The sequence below is a fragment of the Dipodomys spectabilis genome, unplaced genomic scaffold (genome assembly GCF_019054845.1).
Source record: "Dipodomys spectabilis isolate Male_0828 unplaced genomic scaffold, ASM1905484v1 ptg000023l, whole genome shotgun sequence".
NCBI lineage: Eukaryota > Metazoa > Chordata > Mammalia > Rodentia > Heteromyidae > Dipodomys > Dipodomys spectabilis.
The window spans coordinates 4,246,564-4,268,124 of NW_024870700.1; the positions used below are offsets into that span (position 1 = coordinate 4,246,564).

At 45.1% G+C, this 21,561-nt stretch overlaps 1 protein-coding gene across 1 annotated transcript in view; it reads right to left on the minus strand.

Moving 5' to 3' along the window:
* Dcps (decapping enzyme, scavenger) overlaps positions 1 to 19,233 on the minus strand; it is a 51,023-nt gene extending 31,790 nt beyond the window's left edge. Inside the window, exons 1-2 of the mRNA XM_042674921.1 lie at positions 18,985 to 19,233; positions 16,741 to 16,909 (exon numbers count right to left, since the gene is read on the minus strand). Of these exons, the coding sequence (XP_042530855.1) occupies positions 16,741 to 16,909; positions 18,985 to 19,182 (367 nt within the window). The 5' untranslated portion in view covers positions 19,183 to 19,233. The remainder of the gene's footprint in view (positions 1 to 16,740; positions 16,910 to 18,984) is intronic.
* Between the last annotated feature and the right edge of the window lie 2,328 nt (positions 19,234 to 21,561).

The following is a 21,561-nucleotide window of genomic DNA, read 5'->3' on the forward strand; positions in this document are numbered from 1 at the left end:
TTCCTGCACGAGTCCTCAGTACCTGCCCTCCCTCCCTCTTTATCCCTCCTAAGCCTGGGGGACAGGAGGGAGGGGGGAGAGTTGAGAAGTGGGTGACAGGATCTCATGGTAAAACCCCAGGGTCTCCTGGTCCCCAAGCCAATGTGAACTTAACCCCAGGGTCAGCAGCCCTTTCGGGATGAAAAATGCTGCTTTAAGGTGGTGGAGAACTTGGGCTGGGAATGTGGCTTAGTGGTAGAGTGTCTGCTTAACATGCATGAAGCCCTGGGTTTGATTCCTCAGTACCACATACACAGAAAAAGCAGGAAGTGGCGCTGTGGTTCAAATGGTAGAGCGCTGGCCTTGAGTAAAAGCTCAGGGACAGAGCCCAGCGCCTGAGTTAAAGCTCCAGGACTGTTTTCCCCAAACCAAACAAAACAACAACACCAAAAACCCACCCCTCAGTGGAAGGCAGCCTCAGACAGATCATCTTTACATGGCCCACGTGTGGCAAAGTTTTGAAGAAAAGGATTGAGGGTGTCTCTTAAGGTAATTATGGAACTGCTCAATGACTGTCCTAGCCTTAGAGCTGTGGACCCAGCCCTTGCCTCCCGGACTTCACCAGAGCTGCTAGAAGGAACACTCCAAAACACAGTCCATCTCTTCAACTTCTTCCCTAATGGTCTCTGCTTGGTTTACTCTGAGAGAGGCCTGGGTGCCAACACAGCATGCCTAGATACTGTCACATGAAGTGACGTAGGAAAGGAGAAGGCCAGAAGCACCGGATAAAGCCCTGTGAGAGGAGCCACGTATTCTAGCTTGTCACCCACGAAAGTACCGATCAGGAGTGGATAAGAAGCTGCCACCACAGGCAGTGCCAGGCAATGGGGTAGAATCAGCTGAGGATAACCAGCTTCCACCCACTGGTCCAAAGTAAGATGACCTTTCTGCTGACTTGAGCCTGAACAGTGCCACAGAGATTTGGGAACTTGCTCCTTGTTAGAAGGTTAGAGAGAGAAAGAGAGAAACATGTCTTGTGGTGGTGACTACAGCTCAGTAGTTTTTATCTACTCATTTCTAAAAATGCAGTGACTTCTCCCAGATTCCTGAAGCCTGGGAAGAAAATGGAGAATGGGCCAGTGGGCCTCTGCTCTTGGCTATCTGGTGAAGAGAAAAGATGGGGACACTACGCAAGTCACTGAGTCAAGGTGGTGAGGAAGAGGAATGAAGGCCAATGGGAGCCAGGTACCAGTGGCTCACGCCTGTAATCCTAGCTACTTAGGAGGCTGAGATCTCAGGATCACAGTTTGAAGCCAGCCTGGGCAGAAAAGTCCATGAGACTCTGACCTCCAATGAACCACCAGAAAACTGCAATTGGTACTGTGTCTCAAAGTGGTAGAGCACTGGCCTTGGGCATAAGAGCTCAGGGATAGTGCCCAGGCCCTGAGTTCAAACCTCATGACTGATCAATAAAAGGCCAATGAGGGCTGGGAAGGTGGCTCAGTGGTAGAGTGCTTGCCTTGCATGCCTGAGGCCCTGGGTTCGATTCTCCAGCACCACATAAGCAAAAAGACAAAAGCCGGAAGTGGCACTGTGGCTCAAGTGGTAGAGCGCTAGCCTTGAGCTGAAGAGCTGAGGGACAGCGCCCACGACTGGACAAAGAATAAATAAATAAATAAATAAAATAAAAGGCCAATGAGACAGTTAAGAGAAAGGAACAAAGCCAGATTCTGGGTAAAGAATTTGAGTGAGATATCAAAGACTTTCATACCTTGCAATTGTTCTGCCTGCCACTGTTCTATACCTATCCTTCCATGTCCAGAGGGGACCGTGGCTCTGTGGTCAAGAATTTGGAAGCCCCTCAGTGGAAGGCAGCCTCAGACAGATCATCTTTACATGGTCCAAATTGATGACTCCCGCCTGTGGGCTCATTCACATTTCCTGTCACGTTAACAAAGCCTGATTCTAATACTTGGTTCAGTTAATGCTTTATCCACACTATTGCCTTTACCTGGCTCACCCTCCTTTCCATCTCCTGCTCCCTACTCATCCGGGAGACCCACACCTGTCCTGAGAGGGAGGAGTCTCCACTGCACAGTTCAGCCCATCGACTCCGGAGAAATGCCTACTCTGCAGCTGCCTGACTTAATTAGCATCTCACAGTTTTGCAATGCCAGAGGCAGGTGTGAATTGCTAGTGGTACACATGTGGTTTATGGCTATGCCGTGCTTGTTGATGAACTAACAGGTTCCACCTGACCAGTGTTACTCACGAATACTGCTGTGAGAGAGTAACAGGGGGCCCCAAGGCAGGCTAATTTTTTAATTTGCTTCTTTGTTTTGTCTGGTGAGCTGTTAACATCTTAAAAATTGTCTGTGGGTCCGAGAATCACATGAATATATTCTCTAAGACCTCACCAGTCTATAGCCCAGTGCCAGCGGCTCACTTCTGTAATCATAGCTACTCAAAGGGTTGAGAGCTGAGAACTGAAGTTTGAAGTCAGCTCATGCAAAAAAGTCCATGAGACTCCTATCTACAATTAATGAGCAAAAAGCCAGAAAAGGAGCTGTGGCTCAAGTGGCAGAGTGCTAACGTTGCGGGGGGGGGGGGGGGGGGGGGGGAGGTCAAGCACAGTGCCCAGGCCTGGGTTCAAGTCCCACTACCTGTAAAAACCAAATAATAAAAAACCTCAGCCAGGGACTGGGAAGGTGGCTCAGTGGTAGAGTGCTTGCCTTGCATGCATGAGGCCCTGGGTTCAATTCCTCAGCACCACATAAGCAAAAAAGAAAAAAGCCAGAAGTGGCGCTGTGACTCAAGTGGTAGAGCACTAGCCTTGAGCTGAAGAGCTGAGGGACAGTGCCCAGGCCCAGAGTTCAGGCCCCACGACTGGACCCAAAAAAACAAAACAAAACAAAAAAAAAAGCAAACCTCAGCCAGGGCTGAGCTGGGAATATGGCTTAGTGGTAGAATGCTTGCCTAGCATACATGAAGCCCTGGATTCGATTCCTCAGTACCACATACACAGAAGAAGCTGGAAGTGGTACTGTGGCTCAAGTGGTAGAAGTATTGGCCTTGAGCAAAAAAAGGGACAGTGCCTAGGCCCTGAGTTCAAGCCCCAGGACTGGCAAAAACAAACAAACAAAACACCTTAGCCAACTGACTAGAAGAAGATTTTACCAGCAATACTTCTGACAAAGGCCTAATATCAAAAATATACAAGAAGTTCAAGAAACTAACCCTCCCAAAGCTAATAAACCAATCACTAAATGGGCAAAGGAGCTAAGGAGAGATTTCTGAGAATAAGAAGAATTGCAAAGAAACACATGAGGAAATACTCATCATCCCTGGCCATAAATGAAAGGTAAATTAAAACAACTCCAAGATTCCATCTCATCCTTATTAAGACTGGCCAGCACAACTGGGCGCCTGTAATCCTAGCTACTCAGGAGGCTGAGATCTGAGGATCGCAGTTCAAAGCCAGCCCGGGCAGGAAAGTCCATGAGACTCTTATCTCCAATAAACCACTAGAAAACCGGAAGTGACACTGTGGCTCAAGCAGTAGAGCACTGGCCTTGAGCGCCCAGGCCTAAAGTTCAAGCCCTATGACCGACCAAAAAAAAAGACTGGCCAGCATTATGAATTCAAACAATAAATGTTGGCAGGGATGTGGGGAGGGAAGGAACTTTATTACACTGTTGGTGGGAATGTAAACTAGGATAACCACTCTGGACAGCAGTCTGGAGCTTCTTCAAAAAAAAAAAAAAAAGAAAAGAAACATTGATCTTTCCTACGACCCAGACACATCACCTACCCAGAATATCACAAGCCAGGATACCATGAAGACACTTGCACACCCATGTTCGTTGCTGTACTATTCACAATAGCCAAGGTAAGGAAACGGCTCAGATGCCCTATAATAGATGAGCAGATCAAAAAATGTGGTACCTAACACAATGGAATTTTACACAGCCATTAGAGAGAATAATAGTATGTCATTTGCAGGGAAATGGAGGAACCTAGAACAAATCAGGTTAAGTGAGGTAAGTCAAGCTCAGAGAAACAAATGGCACATGTTTTCTCTCATGTGGAAGCTAGATCTAAAATACACTGGACATGATAAATTATACAGGACTCTAGGCATTCACACACAGTGAGAGCAAAGGAGGATACTCTTGGGGAGGAACACAAAGGCGCAATGCCTATCTACCTTTGGATCATAGAAAATAATATTAATCAAAATTAACTCCAAGAAATAGAAACAAGAGGGTTTTTTTCCCCTTTGTTGCTGTTTTTGTTTTCTTTCTGTCTTGTGTGTTCATTTATCTGTCTTTGGGAATGCAAGGAAAAACACAGAAATGGAGGGACAAAGAGTAAACAAATGTAGCAGTGGTGCTCACCAGACGCTATGTTGAAAATGAACTTTACAACTTGTGGGTGAGGATGGGAGGGAAAAACTGGGAGAGAGGGAAGGGGTGACACTGCTCAAAAAGAACCATACACATGATCCAACTTCTGTAACTGTAAGCCCTTGGTCCATTTCACTGAGGTCAACACACTAATAATCACTGAGTGCTCATCATTCTAGTTTTCCTTTAAAAAGTTCCTAGAAGTATGAACACACACACAATTACAGGCCTCTTTTGAAGCACGTGGGATGATCCTGAACTCCCCACAACAGTGTACACCTTCTCCTCCAGTGGCCCACAGTATGAGTACACCATGCCTTACTGACTCTACCACTCAGGTCTTTTGCTCCATCACATAGGATGCTGCACTGAACAATTTTCTACCTTTTTATGCAAACACATGAGCAACCATCTAAGCCAGATGTCTGGAAGTGGAAGTCCTAGCTCAACAGCTCAAGTTTTACAAGTGTGGCACGTGTCTGTACATCTGAACATATCTAATCTAAACATAAGCCCACTGCCCAGGAGCACCTAGGAGTCTCTGTGAGCAGGTGTTAGGGAAAAGCTGAGGTCTGTCTTCCTCTCTGTGTCCTCGGTGGGCTAAGTTCTCCATAACCTATGCTATCTACATATAGAGCCCTTGGCCAAGGCAGCCAGACATACATGGAAGGCAGCCGACTCCTATTTAATGGTGGCTTACAGACTATTTAAAATGAGGTATTAATGAAGTACAAAAGGGATTTAAGCCACAATAGCGACAAGAACAAGGGTGGAAGGCAGCAGTGAATCAGAATTCAAGTGGACAAGAATATGGAAGGAATAGCTGTTTGGGCGGTCAGCAAGAGCGCAGGAGGGAAGTTGGGTTCAGAACAACAGGCAGAAAGTCGGATGCTGGTTGCTCACGCCTGCAATCCTAGCTACTAAGGAGGCTGAGATCTGAAGATCATAGTTCAAAGCCAGCTCAGGCAGGAAAGTCCGTCTGTAAGACTCTTATTTCCAAAACCAGAAGTGGCACTGTGGCTCAAGTGGTAGTGCGCCTTGAGCTGAAGAGCTGAGGGACAGTGCCCAGGCCCAGAGTTCAAGCCCCATGACTGACAAAAAAAAAAAAAAGCTCAGGACAGTGCCCAGGCCCTGAGTTCATTGAGACAAAGGGTGAACTAATTCAGCAGTGATACTCACTAGATACTATGTTGAAAATGAACTATACAATTTGGGGATGGGGGAGGAGGACCATTGAGGTGGGAGAAACCGAGGAAAAATGAGAGAAGTAACACACTGCAAAAAGAAATGTACACAATACCTGATTTATGTAATTGTAACCCCTCTGCAAATTGCCTTTACAATAAAAAAATTAAACAAACACAATAACAGGCAGAGAGGACGGGAAAGGAAATAAAGCAGAAAAGTGACATTCACTTGAGGGCTGGCTATAGAACTGCACTAACTGGCTCCATCCTCATCAGGCCCCAGGAGCAGACACTTAAAGCCAGGTAAAAACAGGAAGGCTGTGCCAAGGTGGGCACATTGTTCTGTGGCCAGATAATAAATCCTTTAGTCTTGGCAGGTCATCTAGTATCTCTAGCTCATATTATTCTTTGTTGGGAAGAGGGGGACAGATGTCCCAGAATGCCAGTCAAATTGTACCCTCATGCCTAAGCCTGCCAGCCAGGAAGACTCACTCCTCACCCACACAGCTACTGTCTCTCAGTAGCTGCACACCAGGGACAAAGGTCTACTATTGACACAGACCCACAACTTGACATCGAACAAAACTCACATCAGTTCATCTGGTATCAGCCTGGTGCTTTGCTTTTAAGTATGAATGAATTACTGTGCAGCATGAGCCACTGAGAGAAACCAGCAGCCTGAAAAAGAATGACCAAAATAAACAACCACAACCAGATCCCACAGGGAAATGAAATCATTTGAGGGATGGTCAGGAGATAATTTTTAAAAACAATTCTAATTAGTGTGTCAGAAAAATCCAACCCAATTTGGCCTCTGTAAAACAAAGGCAGGATGCTATGAGAATGAAATAGCTAAAAGAACCAGAGAAAGGAGAATTAAAAATGTCACAGCTAGCTGGGCACTGGTGGCTCACACCTGTAATCCTAGCTATTCAGGAGGCTGAGATCTGAGGATCATGGTTCAAAGCCAGCCCAGGCAGGAAAGTCCTTGAGATTCTTTTTTTTTTTTTTGGTCCAGTCGTGGGCCTGAACTCTGGGCCTGGCTGCTGTCCCTCAGCTCTTCAGCTCAAGGCTAGCACTCTACTCCTTGAGCCAGAGCGCCACTTCCGGCTTTTTCCTTTTTGCTTTTGTGGTGCTGAGGAATCGAACCCAGGGCCTCATACATGCAAGGCAAGCGCTCTACCACTGAGTCACCTTCCCAGCCCCCTCCTTGAGAGTCTTATCTCCAATTACCCATCAAAAAGCCCAAAGTGGAGTTGTGGTTCAAGTGGTAGAGTGCTATCCTTGAGCAAAAAAGCTCAGGGACAGTGCCCAGGCCCTGAGTTCAAACCTCAAGACCAGCACAAAAAGAGGGGGGAAAAAAGTGAGGATTTCCAAGAGTGAAGGTATAGCTCAATGGTAGAGTACTTGCCTGGTATACTTGAGGACCTGGGTTTGAACCCTAGTAAAATAAAATGCTAGTAAAAATAAAAATCAACCAAGTGAAAACAGAGTGAAAGAAGTCATCAGAAAGAACACTCAGATCCTAAAGCTTTTAATGGAAAGGGTCCAAGAGTCCCCACAACAATGAATAAGAAAACCCAACATCCTTAAGAAAATTTTGTCCAAAAGTCATACATACACTTCCAAACAAACAACTCAAGTTCCCTACAAAGCAGTAAGAATCAAACTGGTATCAGATATCCTGTTGGTAACAATAGATGCTTGAAATCAACAGACCAGTGCCTTTAATATTTTGAGGGAAAATAAATTTAAATTCTGTATTCAGTTAAACTATCAATCAAAACTGGCAGCAAAATAAAGGATTCAAGGCTTACCTCCCACATATTCATTCTGAAGAGTTACTGACTAATGTGCTTCAGCTAATCAAGAGAGTAAAACAAGAAAGAAAACACAGAAAAAGAAAGAAAAGAGCTGGGTGCTAGTGACTCACACTCGTAATCCTAGCTACTCAGGAGTCTGAGATCTAAGGATAGCAGTTCAAAACTAACCTGGGCAGGAAAGCTCATGAAATCTTATCTCTACTTAGTCACCAGAAAACCAGAAGTGGAGCTGTAGCACAAAGTGGTAGAGTGCTAGCTAGTTTTGAGCAGAAAAGCTCAGGGAAAGTGCCTAAGCTCTGTGTTTAAGCCCTGTGACCAGCAAAAAACAAAACAATAAAAACCAAAAACACACACAGAGAATCTAGAAAACAGTGGATCAGACCCAAAAGAATTATGAAAAGAAGTTCCCGTGAAAGGTTAAAGTTTAAGGCAGTGACCACCACGTGTTGCTTGTTTCTGTCTAGCAAAGCAACACGTGGTGGTAATCAAAACACCCGGTTGATTGTGTGCCTATATAAGACCTGCAAATCCTTAGCTCGGGGCTCTCCTAGGCTCTGCTGTGTCGGAGTATAGGACGAGGCCCAAGCTGCAGCCTGTTTAAATAAAACAGCTGTAGAGTCTGACTCTCGGTGGTCTTCTTGCAACCTTGGCATAACACCCGTTGAGAGCTACATATAGCATGCCTATAGAAAACCTGTCTGGATGAGAGAAAGCAGGAAAGAGCTCTTTACAGTGTTACCGAGAAGGAATGAGATAGCACATAGTGAATTACCAACTAAGCAGCTGGCACATTACAAGAGCACAAAGAAAGTAGGCTACAGGTACCACAATAAAGACACCTAGAAACCCCATGAAAAGGTAAAAGCTGATTAAAAAAATACTTCAAATACTGAACAAACTAAAAACAACAGCAAGTTTGGAAGAAATGTAAAAAGAGTATCCATTTGATGGGTGGAAAAGAGACAAATCCTAATACTCTACTTGATCATATAGCAAATGTGAATATACCACACTAGTTTAAAAACATTTTTTACTGGTTTTCTACTTAGGAATCAATTTACAGACAAAGCATAAAGACTTCCTAATCATGGAACAACAGAACATACCACAAAATAAAAAGGACAATGACATTAGTGAGGAGATTGGGGAGAATAGAAGAGACGGAAAAGTTGGAATTATCGTTATTTCTTTTTTAACCTGGTAGGGGCTAAATCCTACTGTGGACAGACTATGAAACTAAAAATATTGTATTATTTAGATTCCAAAGGCAGTATGTTTGTGTATAGACAGCCATGCATATGTGTGTGTATGTATGTATGTATGTATATATGCATGTGTGCATGATACACCCAAGCATACATGTATGCACAAGTGGAAGTAGAGGGAAGAGGAGAAAGAAGGAAAAAAAGAAGAATCATTTCACTTTCTTAATAAGTCAACAAAGAACTGTATGAGCATATTCTACAGTCAATGTTAGAGGAAACTACAAGAAGCAGGAGCCCTAGGAATATTCTTTTCTTTCTTTCTTTTTTCTTCTTTTTCCCTTCACTAAGAGTATGCTTCAGAGAAGCAGGGCCAGGTTGAGGCCCTGTGGTAGGAGACTGGTAGGAAAGCCTGCTCCTATTATAAGCCTTTTGGGTTGATTACCTCACTGTGTCATTACATATATGATTTTGATAAATGCTCTGGCTCTACCCCAGAGACTTTTGCTCAGTAGGTTCAGATTTTGGACATGACAATGCTGCTAAATTAACCAATTATGATAAATAGTTCCAGTTAAGAGCTCCTTACAAATAAAACCTGGCATTTTACTAACTTGGGATACTATGACTAGAACCTTCTGATAAAGAAACCCCCAGAGCTGGGTTACATATTTTATTCTTCATTTGTTATTCAGAAAAAACAGAATTTCAGCAATTCACTGACTTTCTCTGGTACTGGCTGATGGTCCTAAGTCTGTGGTATTTCTCATGCTAGAAGATCATGTCAGTCTGTCAGTGTCCTGGCAGAGACCTGTCTGGAAAGAAATTCTCTGCTGGTCATCGCTCAGGCAACTCTGGTCTCCTGGCTCAGTTGCAGCGGGAGGAATGGGTGGGGCCAGAGTCTGGGATCTCCCTGCCCACTGGCTTCTCTTCCAATTGCTGGAGGGTCTGTCCACATTGCTGTGCCAGACTGGCATCAACTTGGGGTGCCTTCCACAACAGCTCCCTTATTTGCTGGGGAGAAAAGGATCAGGCCTGGCCACTCCTCTGTCCCAGAGAAGAGGAAGAAGGATATAGAAGCTGGAAGACAGCTAAACCAAACACCTCACTCTCAATAACAGAGGCTGGAAACGAAATGAAGACGAAAATGAAGATGGAGTCCTGATTCATATGTATGAAAAGAATGCAAAGGACAGCCAATTTTTCTTAACTATTAACTTGGAAGCACACTGGCAAAACAAGGGTATGTGTATGTGTGCATATATTTAATAGGCATTTAAAGACCTAAAATACACAGAAATAAGAGGCACTAAGGGTGAACAAATGCAGCAGTGGTACTCACTAGACACTATAATGAAAATGAACAATACAGCTGGGAATGTGGCTTCATGGTAGAGTGCTTGCTTAGCATGCACGAAGCCCTGGGTTCAATTCGTTAGTACCACATAAACAGAAAGAGCTGGAAGTGGTGCTGTGGCTCAAATGATAAGAGCGCTAGCCTTGAGCAAAAGAAGCTCAGGGACAGTGCCCAGGCACTGAGTTCAAGCCCAGGATTGACAGAAAAGAGAAAGAAAATGAACTATACAACTTGGCAGGAGGGGGTAGGGAGGGAGGGAAGTGACACTGTTCCAAAAGACATGTTATTATTCCTGACTTATATAACGCCTCTGTATATCACCTTCATAACAATAAAAATTAAAAAAAAAAACAGACCTAAGACAAAATAGAAAGAATACATAGTCCAAGAAGTAGACTATCACTATACTTTGGTCATTCTGATCGCCTTTCTCATTTGGGGGTTAATAATTTCTTTCTCTCTAACTTTATTACACACATAGTCTGCTTGATTTTCAATTTCACCTTCCTGGAATCCTCCTGTGGCTATTCTGCATCTTGTTCTTGGCCTACTGGGTGAGATTTGTCCTTCACTTGATGCACACAGCTGTAGTTCACTTTCACTGCCACGGGCAGGCAGCCCACTGCAGGCATGCAACTTGGCTTACGGATCTATTCTACTGTTATTTGATTGATTCTAGCTCCCCCCCCCCCCCCGCCCCCCCATACACACACATTATGAACAATGCTTCTCAGGGAAATTCTCCTGGGAACAGCCGGTCTTTCAAGATGCTTCCTCCCAAACCAACCCTGCCTCCTCCTCCCTCCCTCCTGAGGTCTGGGCGTTGCCTCTGCAAAGAGCACTGGGTGGAAAACTGTGGCCTGTGGCTAAAGTACTGGGTGTTCTCTGTAACAGAAAGACGATGTGATTCTCAGGATCCCAAACCTCTGCTCCCCGCCCTGGCCTCTCTCACACACATGCCTGTCTTTCGCCTCTGAACTTGAGATGCCACCCCTGCTTTATACAGCAGGCAAAACAATTGGCCTTTTTAGAGGCAGCCGGGATTTCTGAGCCACACCCCCCCCTTAGTATTTCCCCCCTTCTTTCTCAGGTAAGAGGGAACAGACATCTTAATGAAAGGCTCCATTGATACACCATAGGCGTGACCGCTCAGGCAGCAGAAGGCAACTCAGGCTTTGCCCTCCTGGATGGCAGAGGAAGGCTGATGACAGGTAACGCTGGCCATCTGGCCCACTTGTTCCTCAGGTGTGCCACCTTGCCATAGGAGGGAAAAGAAATCTCCCATCTACCGTGGCTGGGGTGAATCTCTTTTCCCTAGGTTATGTGTACTATTCCTCTCAAGCTTTCTGTAGGGGAAAGTTGGAAAAATAATAACTGGTAACACAGTAATAATACTGTCAGATCCAGGCCACATACCACCAGCAAGTGCTAAGAGCTTTACGTACCGTATTGCATCGGGTTGTACCCCATGATGTCACTTTAGGAAGTTTAGACCAGCATTGAAAAAAAGGAAACAGCCAGGCGCTCATATTCTAGCTATTAGGAGGTTGAGATCTTAGGATCACAGTGTGATGCCAGCCCGGGGACAAATCCAAGAAACTCTTATCTCCAATTAGCCCGCAAAATGCTGAAAAAGCAGAGCTGTGGCTCAAGTGGCAGAAGTCCAGCACTGAGCAAAAAAGCAAAGCAAGAACTTAAGGCTCCGAGTTCAAGCCCCAGTTCTGGCACAAAAATTAATAATTAAATAAGGAAAGAAGGAAATAGATAAGACTAATATTCAGTAGAGAATACCACAAAGTTGTTTTGTTTTGTGAAACTTCTCCTTCACTTATGTTCACATCTATTTATTCACAGGTACAAGATCAAAGTGTAAAACTTACCTCACTGACAGCAAAGATGAAAAACTGTTGCAAAACACTTCCTTCTCTATGTCATAACCGTGCTGCTGAAGTACATTCAGTTACTAACCTCACTGAGCAGAGAAAACAGCTAAAGCTACTTCTCCAACGTCATCCGAGCCCCACCTAGTTCCCAACATAACCATCTCCTTTCTGTTTCTCTTTCCTCCCTAGCCCATGTACTGTTGGCTCGGTCTAGAACATTCTCCCCTATCTTCACCAGCTCGTTCTTTCTAGTATCCCAGGTCTCTGCTTGAGCATCATCTGTGCTTGCTGAGAGCTCTCTTCCAGCCCGATGTGAGCAGCCGCCAGCCTGCTTGTGGCCACGGAGACACTTGTTCCCTTGTCTGCCGCCAGCCTCCCTTCCAGAACTCAAAGACAGAGCTAACATCTGCTGTACTCACCAACATACCCCCAGCATCCGCTAGAGCAGCTGCTCTAGGACACAGTGGATATTTCACAACTGTTAAGTGGATAAAGAAATGTACCAAGTCGCCTGTTGGCAAAGAGTGGAGTCAAGATTCCAACCCAGGTCACTAGGGCCCAAGGCTTGTTCTTCACCCCTACACTACACTAAAACAAGACTCGAAACAGGGTTGGGAAGGTGGCTCAGTGGTAGAGTGCTTGCCTCGCATGCATGAGGCCTTGGGTTTGATTCCTCAGCACCACATAAGCAGAAAAAACTGAAAGTGGCACTGTGGCTCAAGTGGTAGAGCACATACCTTGAGCTGAAGAGCTAAGGGACAGCACCCAGGCCCAGAGTTCAGACCCCATGACTGACAAAAATAAAATAAATTAAAAAAAATAATACTCAGAAAGAGCAGGTGGCTGCCCTAGCCCACCCTACTAAAAAAGTACAGAACGTAGGATGTTATCAGGGTGAGAAGCCACAAGTGGTTCATAGGAGCAGACATTGGTCATCAGCTAGAAATCTGGAAGAGACAAAATGAAGACACTACAAAGCCTTCAGACCTGAAGAAGAAATTTGCCAATGACTGGGGAAACACCAGAAGAAATCTGTTGAGCATAGCACCTTTGTCAAGCTTAGTAGAGCAGCCAGCTCAGAAATGAAGTGGCTTGGGTTTTCCCAGACAGGTGGTAATATTCTGAGAAAGAGGGTAATAAGCAGCCAGAGGCAGCAGAAAAACTCAAAGGGGCAACTGTGGATGGGGCACAGAAGGCTGGGGTTACAGGAACTGTATCTTAAGGTGCCTTAGGTAGTCAACTTTTGAGTTGCGACTCAAACTGAGAATAAAGAGACTGGACCTCCAGAAGGCTCTGGCTAAGTAGGACCTGAGCAGAAAGTCAGAGGAGCTGCCCTGGGGACTACTTAGGTGATGCTGCCACCTTGTGGCCATGGAATGCCTAGTCCACAGGAAAGGGAATGTACAGATCTCTGTGGGTTATTCATCAATCAATTAGTAAGAGCTAACTGCTGGGACTTAGAAATTGGTCTCACCTGGCTCCAGCTCTGTCCCTTCCATCCAAGCAATGATCAAACCCACCTCTTTTTATCCCCGTCTCTTCATAGTCACTCATGTTGTGCTGTTCCTCCTGCTACCACCCCAAATATACCTGGGGACAGGAGATGGCATCTTATTCCTTTTGATACAAAGCACCAAGCACACCAGAATGACAACAGCAGCTACTACTGAATAGATGTCAAGTGCTCCTGAACACATCCATGCCCACATTTCAACTATGAAGTACCTACAAGACCTCCAAATAGAAATATGAACTAGGGCTGGGAAGGTGGCTCAGTGGTAGAGGGCTTGCCTTGCATGCATGAGGCCCTGGGTCTGATGCCTCAGCACCACATAAGCAGAAAAAGCTGGAAGTGGTGCTGTGGCTCAAGTGGTAGAGTGACAGCCTTGAGCTGAAGAGCTGAGGGGGACAGCACCCAGGCCCAGAGTGCAGGCCCTACAACCAAAAAAAAAAGTATATATATATATATATATATATATATTCATTCATTCATATAATATATATATATATATATATATATACACATACATATTCATTTCAATACAAACTGGGAGTTCTTGGAGAGGCTAAGAACTAAAGGTAGCATCACCAGTACACAGACCATGTCTTTTATTTTATTTTTTATTTAAAAAAATTTTTTTTTGGGTCCGGTTGTGGGGCCTGAACTCTGGGCCTGGGCACTGTTCCTCAGCTTTCAGCTCAAGGCTAGCGTTCTACCACTTGAGCCACAGCGCCACTTCCGGCTTTTTTCTTTTTTCTTATGTGGTGCTGAGGAATCGAACCCAGGGCCTCATGCATGCAAGGCTGAGCCACCTTTCCAGCCCCCAGACCATGTCTTTTAAAGTGTGTGTGGGGAGGGGAGGGGGAGAAGGAAGGGAGAAAAGAAAGAGAGAGAGAGAGAGAGAGAGAGAGTATAAGGACCAAGCCCTAAGGACAAATGTGACTTCCAAAGCCTAGGTCTTATAGTATAGCAAGCCTGACATGTGCTAAAGAAGGCTGGGAAAGAAGAGCTCCCATCTAAAATTTCTAGGCGGGTAAAGTTCACCCCTGGAAAAGCTTATGGAGACATGGGGGCCAGGGTGAGGAAGAGGACCCTGGCAGGCTAATAACCAATCACTCATCTTAGATTTTGTTAGCTAGAAAGAGAGAGGGCAGAACCACAGGGCAGGACTGCAACTTGATTTCACAAGGTTGATCTGAGCAGCAAGACCAGCTGAAGGTGACGGGAAAGAGTAAGTAGAAGGATTGAGGAAGGGGAAAAAAGGTCAGCAAAATAATGGCCCCAGAACCTGTGGTTTGGGAACCGCTCTAAGCCTGTTTGGAGCCTTCTGTCACGCTTCTGCCAACGCTTGTTGAAGAATACATTTGCTTAAATGTCAGTGACTGAGAAAGTAAATAACTGTCCATTTTGGTCAACTTGAACTAATCAATCTGGCTCTTTCAATGAAGATCAGACTGGATTTTTTCTGTTTTGAGAAGTTTGTTTGTCTTGACATTAAGCGCTCACATTACTTTCAAAGGACAATAGCACCCTTTCATGGGAGTGTGGAAAACACTATAAAAAAAAGAAAAAAGACTATAGAGCAGGATATCAGTAAAGCCAAATTGTTCTTAAATGCTGGAGGACAAACAACACACAGAAGGATGTGGTGAAGCTACTATGTGCTCTAAAACAGATTCCAGGATATCCTGGTTAGGAACCATTAACAGGAACCACTTTGGTCAACTACCAAAGTTGCCTTATACTATTGAGAGAAAAACTGAATGTGTTGTCCCTGACTTTTGGTCCAGAGTCTTCTCCTATTTTCATTTCTTTTTCTTTTTCTTTTTTTTGTTGTTGTTGGTCATGGGGCCTGGGCACTGTCCCTGAGCTCTTCAGCTCAAGGCTAGTGCTCTACCACTTGAGCTACAGCGACACTTCCAGTTTTCTGGTGGTTAATTGGAGATAAGAGTCTCACAGACTTTCCTGCCCCAGCTGGCTTTGAACCGTGATCCTCAGATCTCAGCCTCCTGAGTAGCTAGGATTACAGGTGTGAGCCACAAGTGCCCGGCAGTCTTCTCCTTTTTTGATAAAATTTTAAAATGCTTGAAATCAAAATCAAATCTCTGCCAGTTACTCATGAATTCTTGCCCTTCTCAAGTCCATCCTACTCACTCACATTTATTTCCATCAGAAAGTGGGTTCCAGTCAGGCGCCAGTGGCTCATGCCTGCAATCCTAGCTACTCAGGAAGCTGAGATCTGAAGGTTACAGTTTGAAGCCAGCTCAGGCAGGAAAGTCTGTGAGACTCTTATCTCCAATTAACCACAAGAAAACCGGAAGTGGTGCTGTAGCTCCAAGTGGTAGAGTGCTAGCTTTGAGTGAAAAAGCTCAGGGATAGTGCCCAAGCCCTGAGTTCAAGTCCTTTGACTGACAAGAAAAAAAAAAAAGAAGAAGAAAAAGCTGTATGATCATGAGGACCTGAATTCAAAACCCACTTCTAGAACCAACCCTCCCTCTGCCAAAAAAAAGAGTGGGTTCCCTTTTAGGGAAGTGATTACCTTCACCCTTTGTAGTACCCAGCACACTGCATTTGGTCCATGTGTTGAACAAGACCTCAGTCTACTGAAAGAGTTAATTTTCTTGCTGTTGATTGGCTGTGTGCTTCTGGATGAATCACTTAGCCTTTCAAAAATCTCAGTTTCCTCAACTGTGAAGCCCTCTTATAATAGGGAGGTTTGGGGAATTAAATGTGTTAATACATGTAGAATACCTAGCATACTGGCTAATATAATACTAACAGTTTAATAAGTCCTGGTAATTATAATTTAATTATGATAGTTAAAGATAAATGAGTATTATTCTGTTCCATGAATCATACTTCCTCCCCATAACATACTACACCAGAAAGGAACTCTAAACCTCAGCACTATTCATAGTTCCTTGATGTGGGGCCTGTCATGTACATACAGTGTAGGATGTTTCACAGTATCCCTGGCCTCTACTCACCAGATGCCAGAACACACAGTTTGAACAACAAAACTGTCTTCAAAGACTGACAACATTTTCTGGAGGAAAAAAATTCCTCCTTTGGGGCTGGGAAGGTGGCTCAGGGGTAGAGCGCTTGCCTTGCATGCATGAGGCCCTGGGTTTGATTCCTCACAACCACATAAACAGAAAAAGACGGAAGTGGTGCTGTGACGCAAGTAGTAGAGCGCTAGCTTTGAGCTGAAGAGCTGAGGGACAGCGCCCAGACCCAGAGTTCAATCCCTACAACTGACCAAAAAAAAAAATTGCTCCTTCTTCCAATGAGAACTATGACACTAGAATATGCAAACCAGGCATAGAAAGTTTATTTACCACAGCTCATAATTTCCCACCATCCCATTGGCCTCTCATGCATCTACCTCAGCCACTTGCTCACCACTCAGTTGCCTTGGAGGGAACAGGTGATAGGTGCTGTAGATATCATTAGAGAACTGCAACTGGAGCTCAGGGCTGCCGGTCAGGAGCTGTGCCACCTGTTCTACCTGAAACGGCGTCTTCTCCAGGATCACAACGGCATCTTCTCCATCCCCAGACTCCTCATTCACCTGTGGATAGAGACACCATGAGTGAGCCCAGAACAGAGCCACTAGTAAAACCTAGAATGCAGAAGCAGAAGCTCTGGGGCCAGTGAAATCTCAGCAGTTGGGATTTCTTTTCCTGCAATCTGCCTTCTGAGGAAAGCTGGCCAGTGGCACTCCAAATTCTTCTCTTGTGGAAGCTCTCACACCTTTCTTCTAAAAGATGAAAAGCTTCTCAATTGTCTTCTAGTTTAGGTTTTGAAAATGTCTGATAAACTCTCCTCACTTTATTATGTGTTTGTTTTTGTTGGTTGTGGGGCTTGAACTCAAGGCCTGGATGCTGTCCCTGAGCTTTTTTGCTCAAGGATAGAGCTCTACCACTGAGCCACAGCTCCACTTCCATTTTCCTGTCAGTTAGTTAGAAATAAGGAGTCCAGACTGGGTTGGAACAGCAACCCTCAGATCTCAGCCATCTGAGTAGTTATGATTACAAGCATGAGCCACTTGTTCCCTCACTTTAGAAGATAAACGAAATGAGATTTACAGAGGAGGTAACAATGCTCGACAGGAAATGTACTCACTACCTTACTCATGTAACTGTAACCCCTCTGTACAGTATTTTTACTATATATATATATATATATATATATAAAAGAAATTGAGACTTGGAGTTGGGGAATATGGCTTAGTGATAGAGTGCTTGCCTAGCATGCATGAAGCCCTGGGTTTGATTCCTCAGTACCAAATTAACAGAAAAAGCCACAAGTGACACTATGGCTCAAGTGGTAGAGCACTAGCCTTGAGCAAAAAAAGCTCAAGGCCAGTGCCCAGGCCCTGAGTTCAAGCCCCAGGACTGGCAAAAAGAAAGAAAGAAAGAAAGAAAGAAAGAAAGAAAGAAAGAAAGAAAGAAAGAAAGAAAGAAAGAAAGAAAGAAAGAAAGAAAGAAAGGAAGAAAGGAAGGAAGGAAGGAAGGAAGGAAGGAAAGAAATTGAGATTTAGACGCAAGCTATTTATTCAAAGTGACATGAATAGTCAATGTCAAAACATAAGTAGAATCCAGGTCTCCTTCACTAATTCCTACTGTCAATACTTCAGCAGGGGATACAATCTAAAGACAAGTGCGGCTGAGAAAACCGGACAGGAGGGCTGGGAAAGTGGCCCTGTGGTAGAGCGCTTGCCTTTCATGCATGAGGCCCTGGGTTCGATTCCTCAGCACCACATAAACAGAAAAAGCCGAAGTGGCGCTGTGGCTCAAGTGGTAGAGCACTAGCCTTGAGCTTAGAGTTGAGGGACAGCGCCCAGGCCCACAATTCAGGACCCACGACTGACCAAAATAAATAAATAAATAAATAAAAGACAGGACATTGTAAATAGTCAAGAGATGCAGAAGAGCCATGGGCTTCCAGGGTTCTAAACCCTTGATCCATCCAAGGACGAGCTGCTGATTGTGAGGAACCCTAACACTTGGTTTGGGAACAGTCTCCCCATCTCGCCTCTGCTAGACAGCTGAGCAGATGGTATTAAAGCCAGCAGTATATCTGTTTCCACAAAGCTACTTTGCAGTCTGAAGACCGGGGGTGGTTAACTTATCTCCATAGGCTCAGCACCTCAATCTCCGGCATGAATAAAAGTGCATGGCATGCAAAACGAGGCTAACAATTTAAATCACCGTTTCTGGTTAAACTGAAGCCATGTAAAGCATGGGATCCTACAACCTACACTCTGAATATTTCCAAGGGCCCAAAGCAAGACATCCATCAGCATTCATGCGTTCCTAGCACCTTTATAGATTGGAAGGAATGATGAATGGCCTGGGGAATTAACAAATGTTTTTAACATGATATACTCTATAATGCTTGGTAGGTGTTTTGGGAAAAGCTAGGAAAATCAGAGGTGTTCATTCCTCACCAAATTCCACAGGTAATCTTCCTCCCCCCCCCACTCGTTGTAGTGGTACATTCCGCCTCCCCCCTCTCCAATGATGGAATAGGTATATCCCGGCGGGGGGGGGGGGGAAGAGGTGGGAAAAAACCCGCTTCCGAAGCGATGATTGGCTCCTTCCTTCCCGCGTCTCCGCCCCATCTAGGATTGCTCCGTGGTACCTTCCCGTGCAGGAAGATGATCTTGTCCCGCGCAGACTCCCTCAGCACTTTTTGCACTCTAAAGCCGGAGAACGGCAAGCGGACAGGGGCAGAGGTACCATTCCCAACGCCTGCTTCCTTTTGATCTGCGCTAGGAGCTTCGGCTTCCTGTGTGTCCGTTTCCCGCTTTCTCTTGGATTGAGGAGCCGCGTCCGCCATGCTGCCCGCAAGGAGCTGTGTGCGCCTGCGCAGACGAACATCTTCGCCTCCCCCCCCCTTCCCGCCCCGCCCTATCGCCTGTTTCTTACGGCTGCGACTACAACTCCCAGCGTGCTTCGCTTCACCATCGTTGTTACGTAGTTTCCGGTGCTGCGCATTGCATCCGGCGCCTGCTGTTACTGGTGGGTCCGAGTGGCGAAAGTGTAAAGTTACACCCTGGCTGGTGAGTGCTAGAGGAAGGAATGTTTCCTGAGACAAATCTATGAGTATCTGCATCGGGCTTCTTGTAGCGCATATTTAATCCATTCCTATTTTTCGTATTTTACGAAGACTGTTTGACGTGTTTTGGTTTGGGGGTTGTTTTTTGGCTCAAAGAAAGGTAAGCGCAGACTGAGCGGTGTCCTTCCAGTACCTGCCTCCTACCCGGAACTGCTTCCTCTCCTGTGTCCCTTCCCAGTGTTTATGCCGTGCCGCCCGGACAGATGGTTTTTGCTAGTCATCTGTCATTTTCCTTCCCTCACCTTTCTTTTGGTCATGTAAGGAAAAAATCCGTTTATTCATTTATTTATTTAGGTGCATGTCATGGGGCTTGAACTCTGGACCTGGGCCCTGTGCTTTTTTGCTTAAGGCCAGAGCTCTACTACCTGAGCCACAGCTCAACTTCCAACTTTTGGAAGTTCATTGGAGGTAAGTCTCACGGACTTCCAGCTGGCTTCAAACTGAGGATGAACTCAAGGCCTCACATACGCTCACCTTCCTCTACTGCTTGAGCCGTGCTTCCAATCCGTGACTTTTTCACAGTAGCCTGATGAGTGTAGGAAACAGGACTTAATTTGCAAGGCAAGAACGTTGGCTTTTACTTCTCCTAAGGACTAGATTGCAACCTGAGTGGTTTCTATGGGCCAACTCCTCTACCAATTGCATCACCTTTAACTTATTTCTCTATACCACGGAGTAATTTCCATCTAAGGTGGAAATCAAAAGATTTCCTTGTTCTATTTGTAGCTATTTCTGGGGAAAAAAGACAGTTTTTTTTTCTTATCTGAGTTAAGTCTGTGTGAGGAAGCAAACAAAAGTTCCTGATGGGCTGGGAAGGTGGCTCAGTGGTTGAGCACTTGCCTTGCATGCATGAGGCCCTGGATTCGATTCCTCATCAACACATAAGCAAAAAGAAAAAAGCCGGAGGTGGCGCTGTGGCTCAAGTGGTAGAGCACTAGCCTTGAGCTGAAGAGCTGAGGGACAGCGCCCAGGCCCAGAGTTCAGGCCCCACGACTAGACTCAAAAAATAAAAAATAAAATAAAAAATAAAAGTTCCTGTCTGAAAATATATTTGATCTTCTTTATCTGTATGGTCCACGAAAGCTTTTTAAAAAAAGATTAATTAGACTTTGCCAGAGAACCATGCAGACATCCAGGTACAGAGAACAAAGAAAGTTTATGCCAGGAAAGGGGGCCGGCAAGACTCCTTCTCACAAGGGAGAATTGAGAAGAAGCACTGGTTATTGTCTGAAATGACCTATGTGACCTAGGAGGTTTAGGAGGGGCTAGAAGGTGGAGACCTGGTGTGGACGTGTGGGCCAGGGGCTTCATCATGGTGGACTAGGATTTATGGCCGCTGTCCAAATAGTAGATAAGGGTCCTGCAACTGCCCAGACCTGTAGGTCACTTTAAGGGACTCTTGTTGCCTTATATAATGGTAGCTGCCCCAGAGCAGTGCCATCCCAAGGTAAAGGAGCTGGAGCCTGATTATTTTCTGCTTCTACTACATGGGCCTAGTGTTGCCTAGGAAGGGAGTATGCTAAGCTGTGAAGGGAAGGAGAGGACTGAACTATGGGAAGGGAGCTCATTTCGTTAACAGTCCACTTCCACAGATTCAGTAAAAAGCTGGGGACAGTGGCTTATGCTTGTGATCTTAGCTACTTAGAAAACGAATCTGGAGTAGCGTGGTTTAGAGCCAGCCAGGGCAGAAAGTTAGCAAGACCCCATCTCAATAAGCAATCCAAGCATGGTGGCAAACACCATTCACTTGGGAGGCAGAGACTGGGAGGATCCTGGTAATTTATCTGAAAAATTACTAACAATTCCTGTAGCTAAGTGGTAAAGCACCCGTCTAGCAAAGTTACTGGTAGGCCCTATCTGGAAAACAGAAGTACTGGTAGAGTGCTTGCCTAGCAAGTACAAGGCTGAGAGTTCAATTTTCAGCAAACCATCCCCCCCCCCAAAAAAAAAATTCACAACCAATCAACAAATCTATAACTCAGTGTAATTACAACAAAAATATAAGCTTTCCCCCCCACCCTGAAACATGACAAGCTGAGTAAACTAAAAGTAAGGACTAAGAAAGTCAAGATGTTTTAGGAAAATAAGAAAAGGAAGAGC